General features: G+C 35.4%; 1 protein-coding gene and 2 non-coding genes across 3 annotated transcripts; 1 reads left to right on the plus strand and 2 right to left on the minus strand.

Annotated features, from left to right (window-relative positions):
- The first annotated feature begins 3,425 nt into the window (after positions 1–3,425).
- On the plus strand, positions 3,426–3,906 carry LOC131949511 (small nuclear ribonucleoprotein G-like). Its single transcript, XM_059311404.1, has one exon. The coding sequence runs from the start codon at positions 3,501–3,503 to the stop codon at positions 3,729–3,731; it is 231 nt and encodes a 76-aa protein (XP_059167387.1). The 5' UTR covers positions 3,426–3,500; the 3' UTR covers positions 3,732–3,906.
- An 8,784-nt stretch (positions 3,907–12,690) lies between these two features.
- Trnag-ucc (transfer RNA glycine (anticodon UCC)) lies at positions 12,691–12,762 on the minus strand. Its single transcript has one exon. It is a non-coding gene; the product is annotated as a tRNA-Gly (tRNA).
- Positions 12,763–18,839: 6,077 nt separating this feature from the next.
- On the minus strand, positions 18,840–18,911 carry Trnag-ucc (transfer RNA glycine (anticodon UCC)). Its single transcript has one exon. It is a non-coding gene; the product is annotated as a tRNA-Gly (tRNA).
- Positions 18,912–24,789: the final 5,878 nt, after the last annotated feature.

A 24,789-nucleotide genomic window follows, 5' to 3' on the forward strand; every position in this document is an offset into this window, starting at 1 on the left:
ACAACTTTGATCCAGGCCAGGGGTCGGCAACCTGCGGCTCGCGAGCCGCATGCGGCTCCTTTGATGTCAAGTTGCGGCTATTCAGCTTATTGTATTTTATTTTTAAAACTCATAAAAACATTGTTCTGCAACAGTCGGTAATGAAAGATATAATAATAAATATAAACAATTGACACTCGCTAATATATTAGAATATTTAGTTACTCCCTATTTCAATGTACTTTCTATTAAATTGTCCATTCGGAATTGTAACATTCAACTTCATGGTGGATATCATAAAGAAACTAAATGAGCTTAATGTTAAACTGGAAGGAAAACCCAGCATATGCCTTGGTTGAAGAGGTGGATTGTTTCGAAAAAAAAACAACCTTTTTTGGTTAAAACCATGGAAAGCGGTAAATTACTTAATTACGAAAAATCTGGAAATATAAATATCGTGATGAAACCAATGCTACTATAAACATGAATTACTTCAGTATTACTATAAACAAAATGAAGGATGTTTTCACTGAGAGATTTGAGCAATTCAAAACAAATTCAAGCACTGTGACGTTTATAATAGCCCCTTTCAACACAGAAACAAATAAGATTATTTCATACATTTAAAGCTATTTATTTAAAATTACAATATATATATATATATATATATATATATATATATATATATATATATATATATATATATATATATATATATATATATAATCTTTAACAAACACTATACTATTGACTATACTATTGACATAACAATGTTTGTGGCTCTTTAAAAACTGGGTAATTTTGTGAATAGTAGCTTTTGGCTCTTCCGTCTCAAACGGTTGCCGACCCCTGATCTAGGCAAATACAAAATGTGCGTCAGCCGGGAATCGAACCCGGATCGACTGCTTGGAAGGCAATTATACTGATATTTACACGCTCACATTTAAATGGTTGAAGATAAATTCTTGACCATTCGGATCAGCTGATGACAATGAATGACCTAATATTACTTTCATTTGACGTCACACGTCTCCACCGAACCCGCTTTTGGGCAGCCCTCTTTATAAGCGCGGCAACCCTTGCCTCTTCTATTGTCCTTCTCCAGGATTTCCTTGTCCTGCCTACTTTCCTCTTCCCCTGGGGATCCCACACTTGGGCGACTATTGAAATTATACAGGTCTAAAGTTTGATATAACATAAAGCAACACTGACAAGACTGACAATTGTTGTGGAGCCAATGACACCCAAATGAAGTTTAAACCACAAGCATTATGAGATTATTAGTAGTTTAGCTTGTTCATGTTTGGAAAATGCAAAAAAAAAACATACTTGTATGTTCCGTGTATAATGTCAACATTGTTAAAATATCGAATAATCCTAATTAGATAGAAAGATAACCTCACCTTACACCATACATTCGTAAGCTGACTAATATGACATACGAGCCGACCCGCTGCGTATCATACGCCGCTATTTAGTTGTTTTTTTTTCTAGTTTTCAGTAATTTATAATTTGTGAATTCGACAGTACCAATGCTGCCATTGAAAATATTTGCTTAAAAACACTACCCCCCCCCCCCCCCCACGTGAAAGCAGCCTCCTCTTAGTTACCTCCTTTAAGTTTAAAATCGTTTCAAACTAAATTATCTGCCCCTAATAGCCGTCACCAAACCCGTCTCTGTGATTGTAAAATGTAAACAGAGTGAACACCGCTCACCAGATCATGTGGGGGGTGGGGTCGGGGTGGTAGTGATAGTGATAGAGAGGAAGAGAGGGGACTGCAAAGGCGCGCTTGCAGCTTGTTTTCTAACTGATCCCAGAAGAGAATTATATATATATAGTAACATAATATAGATAAATTGTAGCATATTTTCGAAAAAAATCACATTTCTAACAAGTTTATCCAGAAAAAAAAAACTCGTTTTAATGAAATAAAAAAAAAACTATTATAGTAAAAAGCTTTTTGTATGCAAAGAAAAGTAAAAAAAACTGATTTTCTTTAATTCTATATATATAATTATCTTCTTGGAGACGATAGAAAACACCAAGCTGTAAGCGCGCTCCCTACCACCCCCACCCCTACATGGTCTGGTGAGCTGTGGTTCACGCTAAATGTTTAGCGGGGTTTAGTGACGGCTATTAGGGGCAGATAATTTAGTTTGAAACGATTTTAAACTTAGGGGAGGTAACTAAGAGGAGTTTTACTTTCACGGGGGTGTGGATTGGGGAAAGGAGGGGGGGGGGGGGGTATCGTCCTTAACGAGCTACTGATAGTTTTTTAAAGCAAATATTTTCAGTGGCAGTGTTGGTACTGTCGAATTCACAAATTATGAATTACGGAAAAGTAGAAAATAAAACAACTAAATAGCGGCGTATGATACGCCGCGGGTCGGCTCGTTTATAATAATTCACACCCATTTCAGTAAACCAAATGTATGGGTCTTTAGTCTTTGTAATAAATCCTTTACAAACAATTTAACGCTGAGGATAATGTAGCAAAAATGTTTTATTTTAACTATACAGTCAACATACCCATTGTTGCAGACCCACGGAAGACTTCTGCATGACTCAAGACACGTAAAGTGGCTTCCCCTTACTTCTCTTCACTTGAGGAGTTTGTTTTGATTTTGCAATAAAATTTGTATTAACAAACTTTTTATTATCACAATTTGCCGTTCGCCCTGGAATGCCCCTTAAATTTACTGTCAAAAGGGAACAACCGCAAAAATATTTCGTAACTCGGGACAGTATTTATATCCTCCCCTACATTTGTGAACAAAATTTAAACTTCTAACTTAAATTCTAACTTATTTTCGAATTCATTACCTTACAATATCTAATCCCAGAGTTTTTTAATTAAACTATTTGCATAAGATGTTTTGCATATGCACATACTTTTGTTTGATTATTTTATCTTGAAAAAAGAAAGTTTTACTTAAAATCGAAAAGAATAGAATTTCAGACGATACAAAAAAAGCGTTTAATCAGTTCACGGAGCGCAGATCAGTCTTTTGGCAAAATAGTATTAATCGAAAACATTTACTTAATTACTTGCCAATTATTTACTAGACTCAATTTCAATGATTGTCTTACTTGGAGTAATTTTTTATCTCCCATGTTAAAATGTAACTAAAATACTAAAGGGAAACTAAAAATTATTTTCGTTAATTCTTTCATTAATACTTCGGAAAATATAATGTTTATATAAAGTTTATTAGTCTAAGTATTTTTTTATTAACAGAAAACAACGTTTTGTTGTTTAATTAGTGTTAGGAGTATTTTACGTCTAACTTTAAAAAACAAAGTGACCATATAAGAAAACCGAAACGCTGTTTTTTTATTACATTTTTATTGATTAAAATTAAACGATGCGCCTTCAGTAGTGATATGCTATTTGTATTTATTTGCTAGCTATTATTTTGTTAATCTTTAAGTAAACATCTTGTGTACTTCCGGTTCTGCTAAAATAGCTTATTTTTCTGATATTTCGTTGGCGCTCATTAAAATTCCAAAAGTTCTAAAATGAGTAAAGCTCATCCACCAGAGTTGAAAAAGTATATGGAAAAGGTTTTAACATTGAAGCTGAATGGTAACAGAAAAGTAACAGGTACTCTCAGAGGCTTTGACCCTTTTATGAATCTTGTTGTTGATGATGCTATTGAAGAAACAAAATCAGGAGAAAAGAGAAACATTGGCATGGTGGTCATTCGTGGTAACAGTGTTGTACTGTTAGAGTCTCAAGAAAGAATCTGATCAGTCTATCTATTTCACCACTGACTTCATTTGTATAAAGGTTCATTATCATCTCAACATGTGTGGTTCAAATGTTTCATCCTTCATGCTGTATTGTGTATATATCTAACATAAAACAGCCTCATCTGTTTGATCATGTATGAGAGCTTTCTTTTGTAAATTTTTGTTGTCATCAAATTTGTTTTTAAAAATTAAAAAAAAATATGTTAAAAAAAAAAAAAGTAAACAGCCTCAACAAACAAAGCAATCGCAATGCAGTTTATTAACCTTGCTAGATAAATAACCAATATAAAAACCTTTATAATAACAAAATTTGTGTATGCAATGAAAATAAAAAAATAAACAAACTTACTCTTTTTAATAAAATCTTAGGTAGCTAAAATATGTCATTTTCCATTTCCCGTTACAGCATTTATTTTGGTGATCAAACACATCATAAGAAGGCTGTAGTCCCAAATTTACGCATTAGAAATTTTCTCTCATTTGAATGTCGGTGGTGTAAAGGTCAGCATGGTTGCCTTCAAAGCAGTCGATCCGGTTTCGATTCCCGGCTAACGCATTGATTTTTTATAAAATGTTGATTCCCAAATGCTATAAAGGAAATTTTAAAATGTTGGTTAATATACATGAAAACAATAACGTTTTGTTGAACCTACAGATAATTTTAATTTTACATCGTTTATTTAAATATTTGACTGATTTTATTTAGCTTTTTACCACTTGTCTGTCAAAATCATTTTTTTTTGTCGTCTGCCAAAGACAATAGTTGTCTTCCAGCGTGCCACTGGAAACAGTGACCCCCCCCCCCCACTCTCCCGCTCCCCCACACCCACCCTGTTACTGAGGAATTAGTGGGGTAAAAAAAAGAAACTCCGCCATTTTTTATCTTAGACCATGTCCAATGTTCACCTTAGTCCAGACTAATGTTAAACAGTATGTTTGACTTCTAAGCAGGCGATGCGGGTTTTATTCTCGGCTGACGCACATTTTTTTATTTGCATAGATCAAAGATGTATTTTCAAATGGATTGAACATTCCTAATCCTGTCGTATACACAGTTTCAAGTACAGAAGACGTCTTGTAAAAAGGGCTAAAATCGTTTTACACCTCATTGAGACCGTCAATATTTCAGAAATAAATCGATTAAATAATTAATAAGAAAACAAAAACTGGCACTTTTAAAGCCGGGTGTGTATGTCTGTGGGAGGGGGGGGGGGTGAGTAAAAGAATGAACGGAGTTGCTATGTGACATGTGACTTAATTTTATGTGAATTGTAGGGAATGCTTGTTTGGGTCATTCGGTCTACGTATCAACAGTGAGGTATGCGGATATTAGTTTATTAATTTAGCATCATTAAAAGTTGAAATTAACTATTATAGATTTTTTTAAAAAGTAAAATATAAAAAATAGCATGCGTCAGAAGGGAATCGAGCCCGGATCGACTGCTTGGAAGGCAACCATGCTGACCTTTATACCACCGACGCCGATACACTTACCAACTTAGATTTATTTAAAACTCCGATCGGACATTGTTTGAATCGACGGTGATTGATTTGAAGATTGACCTGTTTGGTGTCACAAGTCACTGGAAAGCCCCTGAGTACACCCAGCTCTGATGGGTACCTGACTCACGATAAGGAAACTAGTACTGACCACATTAAAGCTTTTAAAATATAATAGGTCTATCATAACAATCATTTAAAAAAGTAAACATGCGACTTGAATAAAATGGGGCCCTGAAATAAAAAAACTAATGTAGATTTTTGTACTTAGTATTCAAATTTAAATCAACAATATTTTGATAGGGAAACCGAAAAATTCTATTAAAAAACCGTTCGTAACATATACTCGTAAATAAGCCGGGGTTTGTTACAAAATGAAAATAAAAATATAGACAATAAAATCATAATAATTTCTGATACGGACGTCAATGATTTCTCAAAATATCTGCGAACAAGACCATAAGATATCTCCCTATCTAACCCTTATGATGTAACAATCTGAGATGGGTAAACTGTCTTGAGTGTGTCGATATTTTCCTGACAACACAACGAATTATTTCAATGATTGCCTTACTAAGAGCAATTAATTACCTCCCATATTAAACGACAACTTTGTTAAAGGAAAAATAGAAATGTATTCTCATTAATTTATTAATTAATACTTCGGGAAGTACAATGCTTATACAAAGTTTATTAATGTTTTTTTTTATTAGCAAAACACATTGATGGTTGTTTAATTCAGTAAATAGAGTATTTTATTTTTAACATTAATAAACAAGGTGACTATATACGAAAACGAAACAGCTGTTGTTTTATTACATTATTATCCTTTAAAAAAACGATACGCCTTTAATTGTATTATTGAATTCGCTTCAATTGTTTTGCTGCTTATTTTAAAATACTCAATTAAACGGAAAGGAAAAATATGGAAAGGTAAAGATAATTACAACACAATAACAGACAAACTCATGGAATAACCTATAACAGCGATCCCACAAAAGACGACCAAGAAACTTGGGCCATACTTAACAATAAAGTAATTCTCAATCTGAAAAAATACCAATACTGCAAAACAACTATCTTTGCCACATCTGCATTAGTAAACAGATACATCATTCCAAAAATAATTTTCGCAGCGACATACTCTACAATTCCCAACTCGTTTATTAAACAAACAAACAAGCAAATTAGATAATTCATTTTCAAAAACACTATTAGAAACATTAGCCACAAAACATTAATACAAAAAATTCATAAAAAACGTTTTAATAACAAGCTTTTATGTAACAATGCACTAAAAAGTAGAAAATAAATTATAGACTACTATTTAAATAACTATAAAGAAAAGCGTGGGTCACTTTAGTATCTATTGGATACCTTTACTAATATTAAGGACACCCACGCTTTTCTTTATAGTTATTTAAATAGTAGTCTATAATTTATTTTCTACTTTTTAATGCATTGTTACATAAAAGCTTGTTATTAAAACGTTTTTTATGAATTTTTTTTCAGTACTTTACATGTTTTATTTACAATAGAGTTACATGACTAAAAACCATTGCGCGCCTACTGAACATCACGTTCAGTAGGCGCGCAATGGTTTTTGAACGCAGCCATTACGTGATGGCGCAGCTATTGAAGGTGATGACGCGTGTGGTGTGGTTGGCTAGATATGCCTACTAATTCGGTCCAAATTTTAATTAATTCATTAAAAATCAATTAGGCATCCAATTAAGTCAAATTTAGTTTCAGATTGCATTGTCTTCATGTCTTGACCCACGTGCCAACTGTGAATTGTATCGGTCAAGTAGAACTGTCCGAATTTTCACTCCTGCGTTTCCGTCTAGACAGACTGACGACAGACTGACGACAGACTGACGAGGAAGTGAGTTAAATAAAAGCTTGTAAAAACAAATTAAATGGAAGTATACGGCTACATGACATTTTATAAAGAAACGCTAGCAACATTCCAAGGAAACAAAAGCATTATTGGGGAAGACACAAAATATACGACATCCTAATCAAACAACAAGCGACAACCTTATACACCAGGATTAGTTGGCCCAGGGAACACAATATAATATATATATATATATATATATATATATATATATATATATATATATATATATATATATTAGAAACCTACATAATAAACTCTTTACACCAAAAGAAAGGGAATTAGCGTACAGACTGATTTTTAATACAACACCAGTGTTACGAAATACAAAGTCAAATCAAAATGTTAAAATAACTTGTCAAACGTCAAACAAAATATACAAGAAACCGAGAAACACATTCATTTGCTTGTACATTAGTACAGAAAGCAAAGCAAACACTTGAGAAAATATTAAAAACCACCAATCAAACAGCCACAAGAAATAAAGTAAGCACACTTAACTTAATTATTCTAATTAACACTACTAGACAAAGAACAGAAGACGAAAACAGACTAGTAGCAAACGGCTGTTTATAGATCGACTATGTGGGGAAATATGAATAAATTCAGATTTTATTTTAAAAAATGCACTAACATCGAGGTAAAATGAATATTTCAAGCAAAGCTAAGACATAGACTGGGAACTCTCACCTAACAAAACAAAACAAAACAAATTAATCAGCCACAACATGGCGACGCAGCACAACAGCCAGTAACAAGCATGTATGCAGTCATCACACAGATATCGACACCATAGAAAGAAACATCCGACCCTCAAATCTCACAACAACAAACAATCTTGCTGACATCAACAACCAAAAGGAAGAAAGAACCGGAGCAAATATCAAAAGCAGCTCAAGTTAATGTAGGAGACAGCGAGTCAGTAGCCGCCACCCCGTCCAAAACACCGACTGAAGACCGACTCAACAATTGTCTACTCTGCTTTTGTTTGTTCTTCGTACCACGGGCAAACCTTATGGTTAAGGAACACTTCGACGCTCTAAACTGTCGCATATGCAAACTTACAAGATACAAACATGCTCAAACATTTTGCAACGAAACACCCACAGGTCATTTAGATACAAGTGCTCGTATTGTGAGGCTTCAGACACCCACTTTACAACAAAGAAACAGTTTAAAGCGCACCTCAAAAGTTGGCACTCAGACAACGATGCAGCACACACCAAAGTTTATTGTAGACAAGACTCAAACAACGAAGTTTATTGTAGACAAGACTGAAACACCGAAGTGTATTGTAGACAAGACTCAAACACCGAAGTTTATTGTAGACAAGACTCAAACAACGAAGGAACATATGTCTACAGAGATGAAGAGCACTAGTCCAACCCAGAGGCGTAGCGACGGGGGGGGGGGGGGTACATATGTCCCCGACGCAGACCCTAGGGGCGCCAAAATAAGCTCATTGTAGCTGCTATTTTGAATTATAAATATAAAATATAAATGGGGAGGGGGGGGGGGAAGACGCCAAATTGAAAGTTTGTCTCCGGGAGGGGTCGCTACGTCTCTGGTTCAACCAAAAAGGAAATAAAATACTTAAAAAAAACTTTTTAAAAAACCACGTTTTTCTTGTGGACTAAAAAGTAGAAAATAACTATTTACATACATTTGATGACAAAAAACGTGGGTACGTTCACCATCAAATTTCCCGACCCATCTGCCCGACCCACGTTTTTTGTCATCAAATGTATGTAAATAGTTATTTTCTACTTTTTAGTCCACAAGAAAAACGTGGTTTTTTAAAAAGTTTTTTTTAAGTATTTTATTTTCTCCTTTTTAGTCCGTTGCTACACATGAAAAACGTGGTTTTTAAAAAAGTTTTTTATATAGTTTATTTTCTACTTTATCTAATGACTTGATTAAGTATGAATTGACTAAGTGTTTATAAATACACGGACTAAAAAAATCTTGAGCGACCAGGATTCGAACCTGGGTTGTCGCGGCCACAACGCGAAGTACTAACCACTATACGATCACGGCCAGCGCGCTCACATCGATTGGGGCCGAAGTAACTGTGTCTATAAGCCTCCAGTCTTGTCGGTATCTTTAGAAATCATGTCCTCAATTTTATGGTCCTTGGGGCGTAATTAAATTAAGCTAATTACCGTCTCTAATTGCTAGTTTTTATGATTGCATCTGAAATTGTTAGGCGAAAGTAGCCTACATGCCAAATTTCAGATCTATTGAGCAATCAGAAGTGGGTTAATTTTCGATGTCAATTTTAACAACAAACACACGCGAAGCTGAGTTAATAAAAACGTGTTAAAATAACAGCAATGTTTCAAATGACAACCAACCAACACCATTAGAGCTTAAACAATCGTAAATTTTTTGTATTTAATCCAAGCTTTTTATCTGGTAAAAAACAATTTTAAAATATTGCTCGTCTAGTACTTCTATTAATTAGAATCACTACGCATTTAATTTATGATCATGTCTTTGAAATTGCATTTAAATAAATCGGGAGTGATCTCCCCTAAACTTTCTCGAATATTCTAATATAACACTACGGGGTATGGCAACTCGGGACAATATTTTTTAATTCATTTTTAATTACTTAATTTTTTTATAATAGAATAGAATCTCGTAAATCAAACGTTTTTTGAAAATTTCAAGTTCTAAAAAACCAACCATTGACACCACCAGGCGTAAAAACAATAATAATGAGGGATGGGGTGGGGGTGAATAACTGTTCAGGGGTAGAGGTGGGAGTGGGTTTAGGGAGTCAGGATCACTTTTGCGTTGTAGAAAGTAATGTTTTAAACTGTAACACAGCATTTATTTCACTTTTTGAAAGACTATTTTTGTAAACTGTAATAGAATTGTGTAACCTATTGATGTGCTTAGTGTTGAAACATCTCAGCAAATATTTCAGAAAGAAATGGATATATTAAAATAAGAAAAGCTGCGATTTTAGAAATATGGTTGGTGGGGGGGGGGGGGGGGGGGGGCTGGGCAAGGAGTGGTTAGCATAGGTATGACGTCATTTTATAGTGTGTGTGTGTGTGGGGGGGGTAACTTTGGGACTTTCAGTCTATGTGATAACTGACATGTTGATTTTATTATATTTCCTAGGATTATTAAAACATTTTTTTTACTATTAACGACCTTTGTAAAAGTAAAAAAAGTAAAAATTAACCTTGCTTCAGCCAGGAATTGAACCCGGATCGACTGCCTGGTAGGTAACCGTGCTGACCTTTACACCACCGCCACCGGTACATAGCTACGCTCAATTCTATTCAAATTCAAATCGGATAGTGAATAATTTGTAATACATATAATCTACATATATATAATTCAATTCTTGGAGACGTTAGAAAACAAGCTGTAAGCGCGCCTAGCAGTCCGCTCTTCCTCTCTAGGCATATCGCAACCTCCCCCACCCCCACATGGTCTGGTGAGCTGTGGTTCACGCTAAATGTTTACAATCGTACAGCCGGGTTTAGTGATGCCTATTAGGGGCAGATAATTTAGTTTGAAACTATTTTAAACATAGGGGAGGTAACAAAGAGGAGGCTGCTTTCACGGGGTTGGGGGGGGGGGGTGTATGGTATGGGTAGGGGTTGGGGGAAAGGAGGGTTGGGGGGGTATCGTCCTTTACGGCCTTTTGATAGTGTTTTAAAGCAAATATTTTCAGTGGCAGCGTTAATACTATCCGATTCACACATTATGAATGACTGATAAGTAGAAAATAAAACAACTAAATATCGGCGCGTGTAGGCTCGTCGTAAATAAGCCGTCTTTGTTACAAAATGAATATAAACATACAGACAATAAAAATATAATACTTTCTGATAGGGAAGTAAATGATTTCTCCCCCATCTAACCCTTATGATATAACAGCCTGAGCTAGGTAAATTGTCTTTAGGGGATATTTTCTTGACAACACAACGAATAATTTTAATGATTGCCTATCTAAGTGCAGTCAATTATCTCCCATATTGAAATATAACCCAGTTTAAGGGAAACTAGAAATCTTTTCTCGCTAATAAAATTTTAATTAATACTTCGGTAAGTACAATGCTTATATAATGTTTATAAATGTTTACTGTATTGAAAATACAATGGTTGGTTGTTTGATTTAGTAATTGGAGTATTTTGTTTTTAAAATTAATAAAGAACGTGACTACGTATGAAAAAAAAAACTTTGTTTTATTGCACTTTTATTCCTATAAATTAACACGATACGCCCAAATGTGTATTTTTATAGTAGGCTCAATTGGCAGCTAATAATTTTATTTTAAACTACAAGTTAACAGCCACAACAAAACAATCGTACTTTTTTACTATCTCGTATATACGAAGTATAGAGAAAGTATTGTAATCGTGCAAAAAAAACAACAAATCTCGACGTTTACACCTCACTGATACGGAAAAACGTAATTTTGCAATCTTGTCCGTATGTCTGTGTGTCTGTGTGTGTGTCTGTGTGTGTGTGTGTCTGTGTGTAACACGAGTACTTGAGTACCATTACAGCTAGGTTGATGAAATTTCATATATAAGTATTTAATCAAAATCGTAGATCCGTATCAACTTTTGAGCGATTTTCGATAACCGGAAGTGGTACTTTTTCTACTTTGAATTTTTCAAAAGCCTTTAACTTGAGTACTATTTCAGATAGATAAATGAAATTTCACATTTAAATAAAAGATCTAATTCTCTACTTTCTATCAAATTTTGAGTAATTTCCGTTGACCGGAAGTACTAATTTACGCTATTTCCAATTTCTCAAAAAACGCATGTAAATGTATAAAGAACTAATAATATTTTTTCTACTAGATTTTATTCTATTTTTAAAAGTTTAAGTAAACAAAAATCATGTCTATATTCCGAGTTGCCACCCCACGTAGTGTTATATTAGAATATTCGAGAAAGTTTAGGGGAGATCACTCCCGGTTTATTTATTAACATAACTAGTAAATTAAAGACAAACTTAGTACATGCAATGAAAATAAGAAATTAAAACGAACTTTCTCTTCTTAATAAAAGCTTATGTCGCTAAGATATGTAATTTCCCATTTCCCATTAAAGCATTGATTTTGTAATCAAACATTTTATTAAAAAACAGTCAGCCGGGAATCGAGCCCGGATCGACTGCTTGGAAGACCCCATGCTGACCTTTACACCACGACACTCAATATGGGAAAAGATCATTTCTAATGCGCAAATTTGGGTGTACAACCTTCTGATCATTTGTTGACGGTGATTGAGTATTCTTACCTTCAATTGACTTCACACGCCTTGAAGTCTAGTTGAAGTGTACTTACGACTACAAACTAGAGCCATTCAATAACCAGAAATAGAACTTCACTGAGTTACCAAAGTGATTGCTTTGAACTTTGACGTCGTTAACACACCACTGAAAATATCAAGTTCTTACAAACCATTGACACTTCCAGACGTAAAAATGATGATTTTTATTGACCTATTTGGGGTCACCCAAAAACCACATCACACTAGTGGGGGATGGGGAGGTAGAAAATAAATTAAAAAATACATTGCGTCAGCCGGGAATTGAACCCGGATCGACTGCTTGGAAGGCAACCATGCTGACCTTTACACCACCGACGCCGATACACGTACCAACATAGATTTATTTAAAATTCCAATCGGACAGTGGTTGAATCGACGGAGATTGATTTGGCGATTGACCTGCTAGGTGTCACAAGTCACTGGAAAGCCCCTGAGTCCAACCAGCTCTAATGGGTACCTGACTCACGATATGGAAACTAGTACTGACCACATTAAAGCTTTTAAAATATAATAGGTCTATCATAACAATCATTTAAAAAAGTAAACATGCGACTTGAATAAAATGGGGCCCTGAAATAAAAAAACTAATGTAGATTTTTGTCCTTAGTATTAAAATTTAAATCAACAATATTTTGATAGGGAAACCGAAAAATTCTATTAAAAAACCGTTCGTAACATATACTCGTAAATAAGCCGGGGTTTGTTACAAAATGAAAATAAAAATATAGACAATAAAATTATAATAATTTCCGATATAGACGTTAATGATTTCTCAAAATATCTGCGAACGAGACCATAAGATATCTCCCCATCTAACCCTTATGTTGTAACAATCTAAGATGGGTAAATTGTCTTGAGTGTGTCGATATTTTCCAGACAACACAATGAATTATTTCAATGATTGCCTTACTAAGAGCAATTAATTACCTCCCATATTAAACGACAACTTTGTTAAAGGAAAAATAGACATGTATTCTCATTAATTTATTAATTAATACTTCGGGAAGTACAATGCTTATACAAAGTTTATTAATGTTTTTTTTTTATTAGCAAAACACATTGATGGTTGTTTAATTCAGTAAATAGAGTATTTTATTTTTAACATTAATAAACAAGGTGACTATATACGAAAACGAAACAGCTGTTGTTTTATTACATTATTATCCTTTAAAAAAAGGATACGCCTTTAATTGTACTATCGGCTTCACTTCAATTGTTTTGCTGATTATTTTAAAATACTCAATTAAACGGAAAGGAAAAATATGGAAAGGTAAAGATATTTACAACACAATAACAGACAAACTCATGGAATAACCTATAACAGCGATCCCACAAAAGACGACCAAGAAACTTGGGCCATACTTAACAATAAAGTAATTCTCAATCTGAAAAAATACCAATACTGCAAAACAACTATCTTTGCCACAACTGCATTAGTAAACATATACATCATTCCAAAAATAATTTTCGCAGCGACATACTCTACAATTCCCAACTCGTTTATTAAACAAACAAACAAGCAAATTAGATAATTCATTTTCAAAAACACTATTAGAAACATTAGCCACAAAACCTTAATACAAAACAAATTAAATGGAGGTATAGGGCTACATGACATTTTATAAAGAAACGCTAGCAACATTCCAAGGAAACAAAAGCATTATTGGGGAAGACACACTAAAAATATACGACATCCTAATCAAACAACAAGCGACAACCTTATACACCAGGATTAGTTGGCCCAGGGAACACAATATAATATATATATATATATATATATATATATATATATATATATATATATATATATATATATATATATATATATATATATTAGAAACCTACATAATAAACTCTTTACACCAAAACAAAGGGAATTAGCGTACAGACTGATTTTTAATACAACACCAGTGTTACGAAATACAAAGTCAAATCAAAATGTTAAAATAACTTATCAAACGTCAAACAAAATATACAAGAAACCGAGAAACACATTCATTTGCTTGTACATTAGTACAGAAAGCAAAGCAAACACTTGAGAAAATATTAAAAACCACCAATCAAACAGCCACAAGAAATAAAGTAATCACACTTAACTTAATTATTGTAATTAACACGACTAGACAAAGAACAGAAGACGAAAACAGATTAGTAGCAAACGGCTATTTATAGATCGACTATGTGGGGAAATATGAATAAATTCAGATTTTATTTTTAAAATGCACTAACATCGAGGTAAAATGAATATTTCAAGCAAAGCTAAGACATAGACTGGGAACTCTCACCTAACAAAACAAAACAAAACAAATTAATCAGCCACAACATGGCGACGCAGCACAACAGCCAGTAACAAGCATGTATGCAGTCATCACACAGATATCGACACCATAGAAAGAAACATCCGACCCTCAAATCTCACAACAACAAACAATCTTGCTGACATCAACAACCAAAAGGAAGAAAGAACCGGAGCAAATATCAAAAGCAGCTCAAGTTAATGTAGGAGAAAACGAGTCAGCAGCCGCCACCCCGTCCAAAACACCGACTGAAGACCGACTCAACAATTGTCTACTCTGCTTTTGTTTGTTCTTCGTACCACGGGCAAACCTTATGGTTAAGGAACACTTCGACGCTCTAAACTGTCGCATATGCAAACTTACAAGATACAAACATGCTCAAACATTTTGCAACGAAACACCCACAGGTCATTTAGATACAAGTGCTCGTATTGTGAGGCTTCAGACACCCACTTTACAACAAAGAAACAGTTTAAAGCGCACCTCAAAAGTTGGCACTCAGACAACGATGCAGCACACACCAAAGTTTATTGTAGACAAGACTCAAACAACGAAGTTTATTGTAGACAAGACTGAAACACCGAAGTTTATTGTAGACAAGACTCAAACACCGAAGTTTATTGTAGACAAGACTCAAACAACGAAGGAACATATGTCTACAGAGATGAAGAGCACTAGTCCAACCCAGAGGCGTAGCGACGGGGGGGGGGGTACATATGTCCCCGACGCAGACCCTAGGGGCGCCAAAATAAGCTCATTGTAGCTGCTATTTTGAATTATAAATATAAAATATAAATGGGGAGGGGGGGGGGGAAGACGCCAAATTGAAAGTTTGTCTCCGGGAGGGGTCGCTACGTCTCTGGTTCAACCAAAAAGGAAAAATAACAGCAATGTTTCAAATGACAACCAACCAACACCATTAGAGCTTAAACAATCGTAAATTTTTTGTATTTAATCCAAGCTTTTTATCTGGTAAAAAACAATTTTAAAATATTGCTCGTCTAGTACTTCTATTAATTAGAATCACTACGCATTTAATTTATGATCATGTCTTTGAAATTGCATTTAAATAAATCGGGAGTGATCTCCCCTAAACTTTCTCGAATATTCTAATATAACACTACGGGGTATGGCAACTCGGGGCAATATTTTTTAATTCATTTTTAATTACTTAATTTTTTTATAATAGAATAGAATCTCGTAAATCAAACGTTTTTTGAAAATTTCAAGTTCTAAAAAACCAACCATTGACACCACCAGGCGTAAAAACAATAATAATGAGGGATGGGGTGGGGGTGAATAACTGTTCAGGGGTAGAGGTGGGAGTGGGTTTAGGGAGTCAGGATCACTTTTGCGTTGTAGAAAGTAATGTTTTAAACTGTAACACAGCATTTATTTCACTTTTTGAAAGACTATTTTTGTAAACTGTAATAGAATTGTGTAACCTATTGATGTGCTTAGTGTTGAAACATCTCAGCAAATATTTCAGAAAGAAATGGATATATTAAAATAAGAAAAGCTGCGATTTTAGAAATATGGTTGGGTGGGGGGGGGGGGGGGCTGGGCAAGGAGTGGTTAGCATAGGTATGACGTCATTTTATAGTGTGTGTGTGTGTGTGGGGGGGTAACTTTGGGACTTTCAGTCTATGTGATAACTGACATGTTGATTTTATTATATTTCCTAGGATTATTAAAACATTTTTTTTACTATTAACGACCTTTGTAAAAGTAAAAAAAGTAAAAATTAACCTTGCTTCAGCCAGGAATTGAACCCGGATCGACTGCCTGGTAGGTAACCGTGCTGACCTTTACACCACCGCCACCGGTACATAGCTACGCTCAATTCTATTCAAATTCAAATCGGATAGTGAATAATTTGTAATACATATAATCTATATATATATAATTCAATTCTTGGAGACGTTAGAAAACAAGCTGTAAGCGCGCCTAGCAGTCCGCTCTTCCTCTCTAGGCATATCGCAACCTCCCCCACCCCCACATGGTCTGGTGAGCTGTGGTTCACGCTAAATGTTTACAATCGTACAGCCGGGTTTAGTGATGCCTATTAGGGGCAGATAATTTAGTTTGAAACTATTTTAAACATAGGGGAGGTAACAAAGAGGAGGCTGCTTTCACGGGGTTGGGGGGGGGGGGGGTGTATGGTATGGGTAGGGGTTGGGGGAAAGGAGGGTTGGGGCCTTTTGATAGTGTTTTAAAGCAAATATTTTCAGTGGCAGCGTTAATACTATCCGATTCACACATTATGAATGACTGATAAGTAGAAAATAAAACAACTAAATATCGGCGCGTGTAGGCTCGTCGTAAATAAGCCGTCTTTGTTACAAAATGAATATAAACATACAGACAATAAAAATATAATACTTTCTGATAGGGAAGTAAATGATTTCTCCCCCATCTAACCCTTATGATATAACAGCCTGAGCTAGGTAAATTGTCTTTAGCATAGGGGATATTTTCTTGACAACACAACGAATAATTTTAATGATTGCCTATCTAAGTGCAGTCAATTATCTCCCATATTGAAATATAACCCAGTTTAAGGGAAACTAGAAATCTTTTCTCGCTAATAAAATTTTAATTAATACTTCGGTAAGTACAATGCTTATATAATGTTTATAAATGTTTACTGTATTGAAAATACAATGGTTGGTTGTTTGATTTAGTAATTGGAGTATTTTGTTTTTAAAATTAATAAAGAACGTGACTACGTATGAAAAAAAAAACTTTGTTTTATTGCACTTTTATTCCTATAAATTAACACGATACGCCCAAATGTGTATTTTTATAGTAGGCTCAATTGGCAGCTAATAATTTTATTTTAAACTACAAGTTAACAGCCACAACAAAACAATCGTACTTTTTTACTATCTCGTATATACGAAGTATAGAGAAAGTATTGTAATCGTGCAAAAAAAACAACAAATCTCGACGTTTACACCTCACTGATACGGAAAAACGTAATTTTGCAATCTTGTCCGTATGTCTGTGTGTCTGTGTGTGTGTCTGTGTGTGTGTGTGTCTGTGTGTAACACGAGTACTTGAGTACCATTACAGCTAGGTTGATGAAATTTCATATATAAGTATTTAATCAAAATCGTAGATCCGTATCAACTTTTGAGCGATTTTCGATAACCGGAAGTGGTACTTTTTCTACTTTGAATTTTTCAAAAGCCTTTAACTTGAGTACTATTTCAGATAGATAAATGAAATTTCACATTTAAATAAAAGATCTAATTCTCTACTTTCTATCAAATTTTGAGTAATTTCCGTTGACCGGAAGTACTAATTTACGCTATTTCCAATTTCTCAAAAAACGCATGTAAATGTATAAAGAACTAATAATATTTTTTCTACTAGATTTTATTCTATTTTTAAAAGTTTAAGTAAACAAAAATCATGTCTATATTCCGAGTTGCCACCCCACGTAGTGTTATATTAGAATATTCGAGAAAGTTTAGGGGAGATCACTCCCGGTTTATTTATTAACATAACTAGTAAATTAAAGACAAGTTTAGTACATGCAATGGAAATAAGAAATTAAAACGAACTTTCTCTTCTTAATAAAAGCTTATGTCGCTAAGATATGTAATTTCCCATTTCCCATTAAAGCATTGATTTTGTAATCAAACATTTTATTAAAAAACAGTCAGCCGGGAATCGAGCCCGGATCTACTGCTTGGAAGACCCCATGCTGACCTTTACACCACGACACTCAATATGGGAAAAGATCATTTCTAATGCGCAAATTTGGGTGTACAACCTTCTGATCATTTGTTGACGGTGATTGAGTATTCTTACCTTCAATTGACTTCACACGCCTTGAAGTCTAGTTGAAGTGTACTTACGACTACAAACTAGAGCCATTCAATAACCAGAAATAGAACTTCACTGAGTTACCAAAGTGATTGCTTTGAACTTTGACGTCGTTAACACACCACTGAAAATATCAAGTTCTTACAAACCATTGACACTTCCAGACGTAAAAATGATGATTTTTATTGACCTATTTGGGGTCACCCAAAAACCACATCACACTAGTGGGGGATGGGGAGGTAGAAAATAAATTTAAAAATACATTGCGTCAGCCGGGAATTGAACCCGGATCGACTGCTTGGAAGGCAACCATGCTGACCTTTACACCACCGACGCCGATATTAGTTTATGGCCTCCCTCTTACTTATCCGAAACCCAATCAGTAGCTATAGACATACAACATTATAATCAGTCGTAGACAGTGATTGATTTGGTCACTACGGCACATTTCATGGCGGAAGGAGGGGGGGGGGGGGTGGCGGAAAATTTCTAATCTTATAAAGTAATGTATGAAACTGATTCTCAATATGTAGGTCGATGTTTGAAAAACTATTTTTGTAATATAGAAATTCTGCATCATAATATACTCAATGTTGTCGGAGCTCAGTCAATATTTCAGAAAGAAATCAATTTATTAAGAAAATAAACACTGCGGGGGTGGAGTTGTATACATCAGCGTGACGTAACTTTATGGGATGAGCAAGATGGGATGGGGGGGGGGTGGGAAGTTGGGGGAAGGCGTTTTGGGACTATTGGGCTTTGTGTTAATAGAGTGAAGGTTCTTGCTTGTTGTTGTTGTTTTTTTTAGGTAATTTAAAATTTACCATAAGAGACATTATTGGTAATGTGTGTAAAAGTAAATTAACGGTGCGTCATCCGGGAATCGAACCCGGATCGACTGCTTGGAAGGCAACCATGCTGACCTTTACACCACCGACGCCGATATATTGTAACCGTCAAATTCATTTTAAATCCCATCGGTAAATACAGACCTAAAGCATTAAAATCATTCTTTGACAGTGATTGATTTGAAGATTTACGTCGTTAATCAATTACGTCACATTTCGTGAGAGGTGGAGGGGGGGGGGGGCTTCAAATTTTTAATGAAAATTTCAAGTTCTAAAAAAATAACCACTGACACTACCAGACGTAAAAACAATAATAATGAGGGATGGGGTGGGGGTGCATCACTGATCAGGGGTAGAGGGGGAGGTGTTTCAAGGAGTCAGGACCATTTTTGCGTTGTAGAAAGTAATGTTTGAAACGGAATCACAGCATTTATTTCACGTTTTGAAAGACTGTTTTTGTAAAAAAATAATAGAATAGTGTAACCTATAGATATGCTTAGTGTTGAAACAGCGCAGCAAATATTTCAGAAAGAAATCGATATATTAAAAAAGAAAATGCTGCGATTTTATAAATATGGTTGAGGGGGAAGGAGGGTGGGAGTGGGGGTGGGGCTGGGAAAGGTGTGGTTAGCATAGTCATGACGTCATTTTATGGAATGCGTGTGTGTGTGTGGAGGGGGGTAACTTTGGGACCTTCAGTCCATGTGATAACTGGCATGTGGATGTTATTATATTTCCTAGGATCATTAAAAATTTTAATTTGCTATTAACGACTTTTGTAAATGTAAAAAAAAAAATGAAAATTGCGTCAGCCGTGAATCGACTGCTTAGAAGGCAACCATATGATACCCCGCAGGTCGGCTCGAAACTTATAATCGTAAATAAGCCGTCTTTGCTACTAAATGAATACAAACATACAGACAATAAAATTACAATAATTTCTGTTAGGGACGTAAATAATTTCTCCCCCATCTAACCCTTCTGATGTAACAATCTGAGCTAGGTAAATTGTCTTTAGTATAGGGGATATTTTCCTGACAATACAACGAATAATTTCAATGATTGGCTAGCGCAGTGAATTATCTCCCATATTAAAATATAACCTTGTTAAAGGGAAACTAGAAATATATTCTCGTTAATATATTAATTATTACTTCGGGAAGTACAATGCTTATATAATGTTTATAAATGTTTACTGTATTAACAAAAAACAATGTTTGGTTGTTTGATTTAGTAATTAGAGTATTTTATTTTTAAAATTAATAAACAACGTGACTACATATGAAAACAAAAACTTGTTATTATATTGCATTTTTATCTTTATAAATTATACGATACGCCTTTACAGATGTTCCGTGCTAAATACTGAATGAGCAGCTAATAATTTTTTTAGACTACAAGTCAACAGCTACAACCAAACAATCGCACTTTTTTTTAACATAACTAGTAAATTAATAACAAACTTTGTGCATGCAATGAAAATAAGAAATTAAAACACACTTTCTCCTTTTAATAAAAGCTTATGACGCTAAAATAAATAATTTTCCATTTCCCATTATAGCATTTATTTTGGTAATCAAACATTTTATTAAAAAACAGTTCGTCAGCCGGGAATCGAACTCGGATCGACTGCTTGGAAGATCTATGCTGACCTTTACACCACAACACTCAATAAGGGAAGAGAAAATTTCAAATTCGGGAATACAACCTTCTCATCATTTGCTGACGGTGATTGAGTATTCTTACCTTCAATTGTCGTCACACACCTTGACGTCTAGCTGAAGTGTACGTACGACTACAGACTAGAGCCATTAAACAACTGGAAATAGAGCCTCACTTAATTAACTAAGTGATTGATTTGAACAATAACGTCGTCAATACACCACTGAAAATATCAAAATTCTTGAAAAACAACCATAAACACCTTCAGACGTAAATACGATTTCTTGGAAGGCAACCATGCTGACCTTTACACCACCGACACCGATGCACGTACCAACATAGATTTATTTAAAATTCTGATCGGACAGTGGTTGAATCGACGGTGATTGATTTGAAGATTGACCTGTTTAGTGTCACAAGTCAGTGGAAAGCTCTGAGTCCAACCAGCTCTGATGGGTACCTGACTCACGATATGGAAATTAAAGGCGGCTGGGCATAGTACTGATCATATTATCCCAGGGGTCGGCAACCTGCGGCTCGCGAGCCGAATGCGGCTCTTTTGATATCAAGATGCGGCTCTCCAGCTCCTTGAACAAATACTGATAATCTTAATAAAAAAATAAAATATTTAAAATAAAAAATATGTTAGTGGCTCTTTAAAACCAGGGAAATTTTGAAAATTGTAACTTTTGGCTCTTCCGCTTCAAAAGGTTGCCGACCCCTGTATTATCCCTACTTAGGCCGATGTAAAGAAAAATTAACTCTACTTTATCTTTGGTCGAGTCGGTAAAGCTCATGGTTGCTAAACCGTAAACTCTCGAGTACGAACCCTCGGGCAGATGCGGAATGGCCAGTGGCAGATAACAGCAGCTAGAGGGTTTTGATCTGGCGGAATGCCCCCCCCCCCCCCCCCCCACGATCAAGCTGGGTACCAGGCGGTAGGACGACGTCCCGCGTCTGGTGGGTGGGGAAGGAAAGCCCGGTGAGAGCCCACGGAAGTAGCGACCGGTGTGTGGGAAACTCTCTCGGGGTTTGCCACACTGAGGCCTGCCTGGCTAATGGAAGTGAACATTGTGAGCCGGTTTCCGTATAAGGAAGGAAGTAAATAAGCCGTCTTTGTTACAAAATAAATATAAACATATAGACAATAAAATTATAATAATTTTTTGATAGGGACATAAATGATTTCTCCCCCATCTAACCCTTACGATGTAACGATCTGAGCGAGGTAAATTGTCCTTAGTGCAGGGGATATTTCCTGACAACACAACAAATAATTTCAACGAGCCGACCCGCTGCGTATCATACGCCGCTATTTAGTTGTTTTTTTTTTCTACTTTTCAGTCTTCTTCTTCGTTTTTTAATTATTAGTGTTGAAGGGGATCGAGATTTATCTGCCAGTGGGTTTGAACTCGAGACTTTGTTCGAATTTATCAACCATGAGAGCTTTTTTGCCGACTCGACCACGCCTTCAACACAATTAAGCGCTACGTGTCAACTGGTTATGCGCCATTGAGGCCATTGACTCCGATTTCAGCCTGCTTTTCTTTTTGGATTTGCTTCCATAGCCTTTGTCCAACCAAGAACAAACTAAGTTCTTGGAACTAAGTTGGAGTTGTCTCTCCTAGAAGAGTGGCTGTCCCCAGCTAACGAGCCTCATCTGCCCGAGGGTTCGAACTCGAGACTTTTCGGTTTAGCAACCATGAGCTTTACCGACTCGACCACGCCGACCCCTTTTCAGTAATTTATAATTTGTGAATTCGACAGTACCAATGCTGCCACTGAAAATATTTGCTTAAAAACATTAACCCCCCCCCCCCCCCCCCCCACGTGAAAGCAGCCTCCTTTTAGTTACCTCCTCTAAGTTTAAAATTGTTTCAAACTAAATTATCTGCCCCTAATAGCCGTCACCAAACCCGTCTCCATGATTGTAAAATGTAAACAGCGTGAACCACAGCTCACCAGACCATGTGGGTGGGGGGGGGGATGGGGGGTGGTAGCGATAGAGAGGAAGAGAGGGGACTGTAAGGAGCGCTTGCAGCTTGTTTTCTAACGGCTCCCAGAAGAGAATTATATATATAGATGATTGTCTAAGTGCAGTCAATTATCTCCCATATTAAAATACAACTTTGTTAAAGGGAAACTAAAAACGTATTCTCGTTAATATTTTAATATTAATACGTCGCGAAGTACAATATTTATATAATATTTATAAATGTTTACTTTATTAACAAAAACATTATTTAGTTGTTTAATTTAGTAATTGGAGCATTTTATTTTTGAAATCAATAAACAAAGTGACTACATACGAAAACAAAAACGCGTTGTTTTATTGCATTTTTATCCTTATAAATTAACACGATACGCTTCTACAGATGCTTGACTGCTGTTACAAAATAAAGTGCTAATAATTTTTTTTTAAACTACAAGTCAACAGCACAACAAAACAATCGCGTTATCAACAAATATAAACACCTTTATTATAACAAACTTTGTACATGCAATTAGAATAATAAATTAAAACAAACTTTGTCCTTTTAATAAAAGTTTGTGTTGCTAAAATGTGTAATTTCTCATTTTCCATTTTAGCATTTATTTTGGTAAACAAACATTTTATTAAAAAACAGTTCGTCAGCCGGGAATCGAACCCGGATCGACTGCTTGGAAGACCCCATGCTGACCTTTACACAACGACACTTAATACGGGAAAAGATAATTTCTAATGCGCAAATTTGGGAATACAACCTTCTGATCATTTGTTGACGGTGATTGAGTATTCTTACCTTCAATTGACGTCACACACCTTGAAGTCTAGCTGACGTGTACGTATGACTACAGACTAGAGCCATTGAACAACTAGAAATAGAACTTTACTGAGTTACCAAAGTGATTGATTTAGACAATGACGACGTCAATACATTACTGAAAATATCGAGTTCTTGCAAACTAACCATTAATACTTTCAGACGTAAAAACGTTGATTTCTATGGACCTGTTTGGGGTCACCCAAAAACAACATCACACAAATGGGGCTGTGGTGGTAGAAAAATAAATAAAACAAAATTATGCTTCAGCCGGGAATCCAACCCGGATCGACTGCTTGGAAGGCGACCATGCTGACCTTTACACCACCGACGCCGATATAATTAATGCTTCAGATTTATTAAAAATCCAATCTGCAGATACAGATCTATAGCATTATAATCAGTCGTTGATAGTGATTGATTTGATGATTTATTTCGTCAATAATCTACGTCACATTTCGTCGGAGGTGGGGAGGGGGTGGGGAAGCGACCAAACTTATATTGAAAATTTCAAGTTCTAAAAAACAACTAAAAAACCCTACCAGACGTAAAACCATTAATAATGAGGGATGGGGTGGGGGTGGATCACTGATCAGGGGTAGAGGAGGGAGGGGGTTCAGGGAGTCAGGACCACTTTTGCGTTGTAGAAAGCAATGTTTGAAATCGAATCACAGCATTTAATGCACTTTTTAAAGCTTTGTTGTAAACTGTAATAGAAATATAACCTTTTGATGTGCTTAGTGTTGAAACAGTTTAGCCAATATTTCAGAAAGAAATGGATATATTAAGAAAAACAAAGCTGCAATTTTAAAGCGGTGGTTGGGGTGGGGGTTGTGAGGAGGGGGGGGGGGGTGGGGCAAAAGTGGTTATCTTAGGTATGACTTCATTTTATGGAAGTTG

This window comes from Physella acuta, unplaced genomic scaffold (assembly GCF_028476545.2).
Source record: "Physella acuta isolate Inbredline_101_S28 unplaced genomic scaffold, ASM2847654v3 ptg000699l, whole genome shotgun sequence".
NCBI lineage: Eukaryota > Metazoa > Mollusca > Gastropoda > Physidae > Physella > Physella acuta.

Excerpts from the sequence above, each read along its gene's own strand:
- LOC131949511 (XM_059311404.1), top strand. The coding sequence starts at position 3,501 with ATGAGTAAAGCTCATCCACCAGAGTTGAAAAAGTATATGGAAAAGGTT.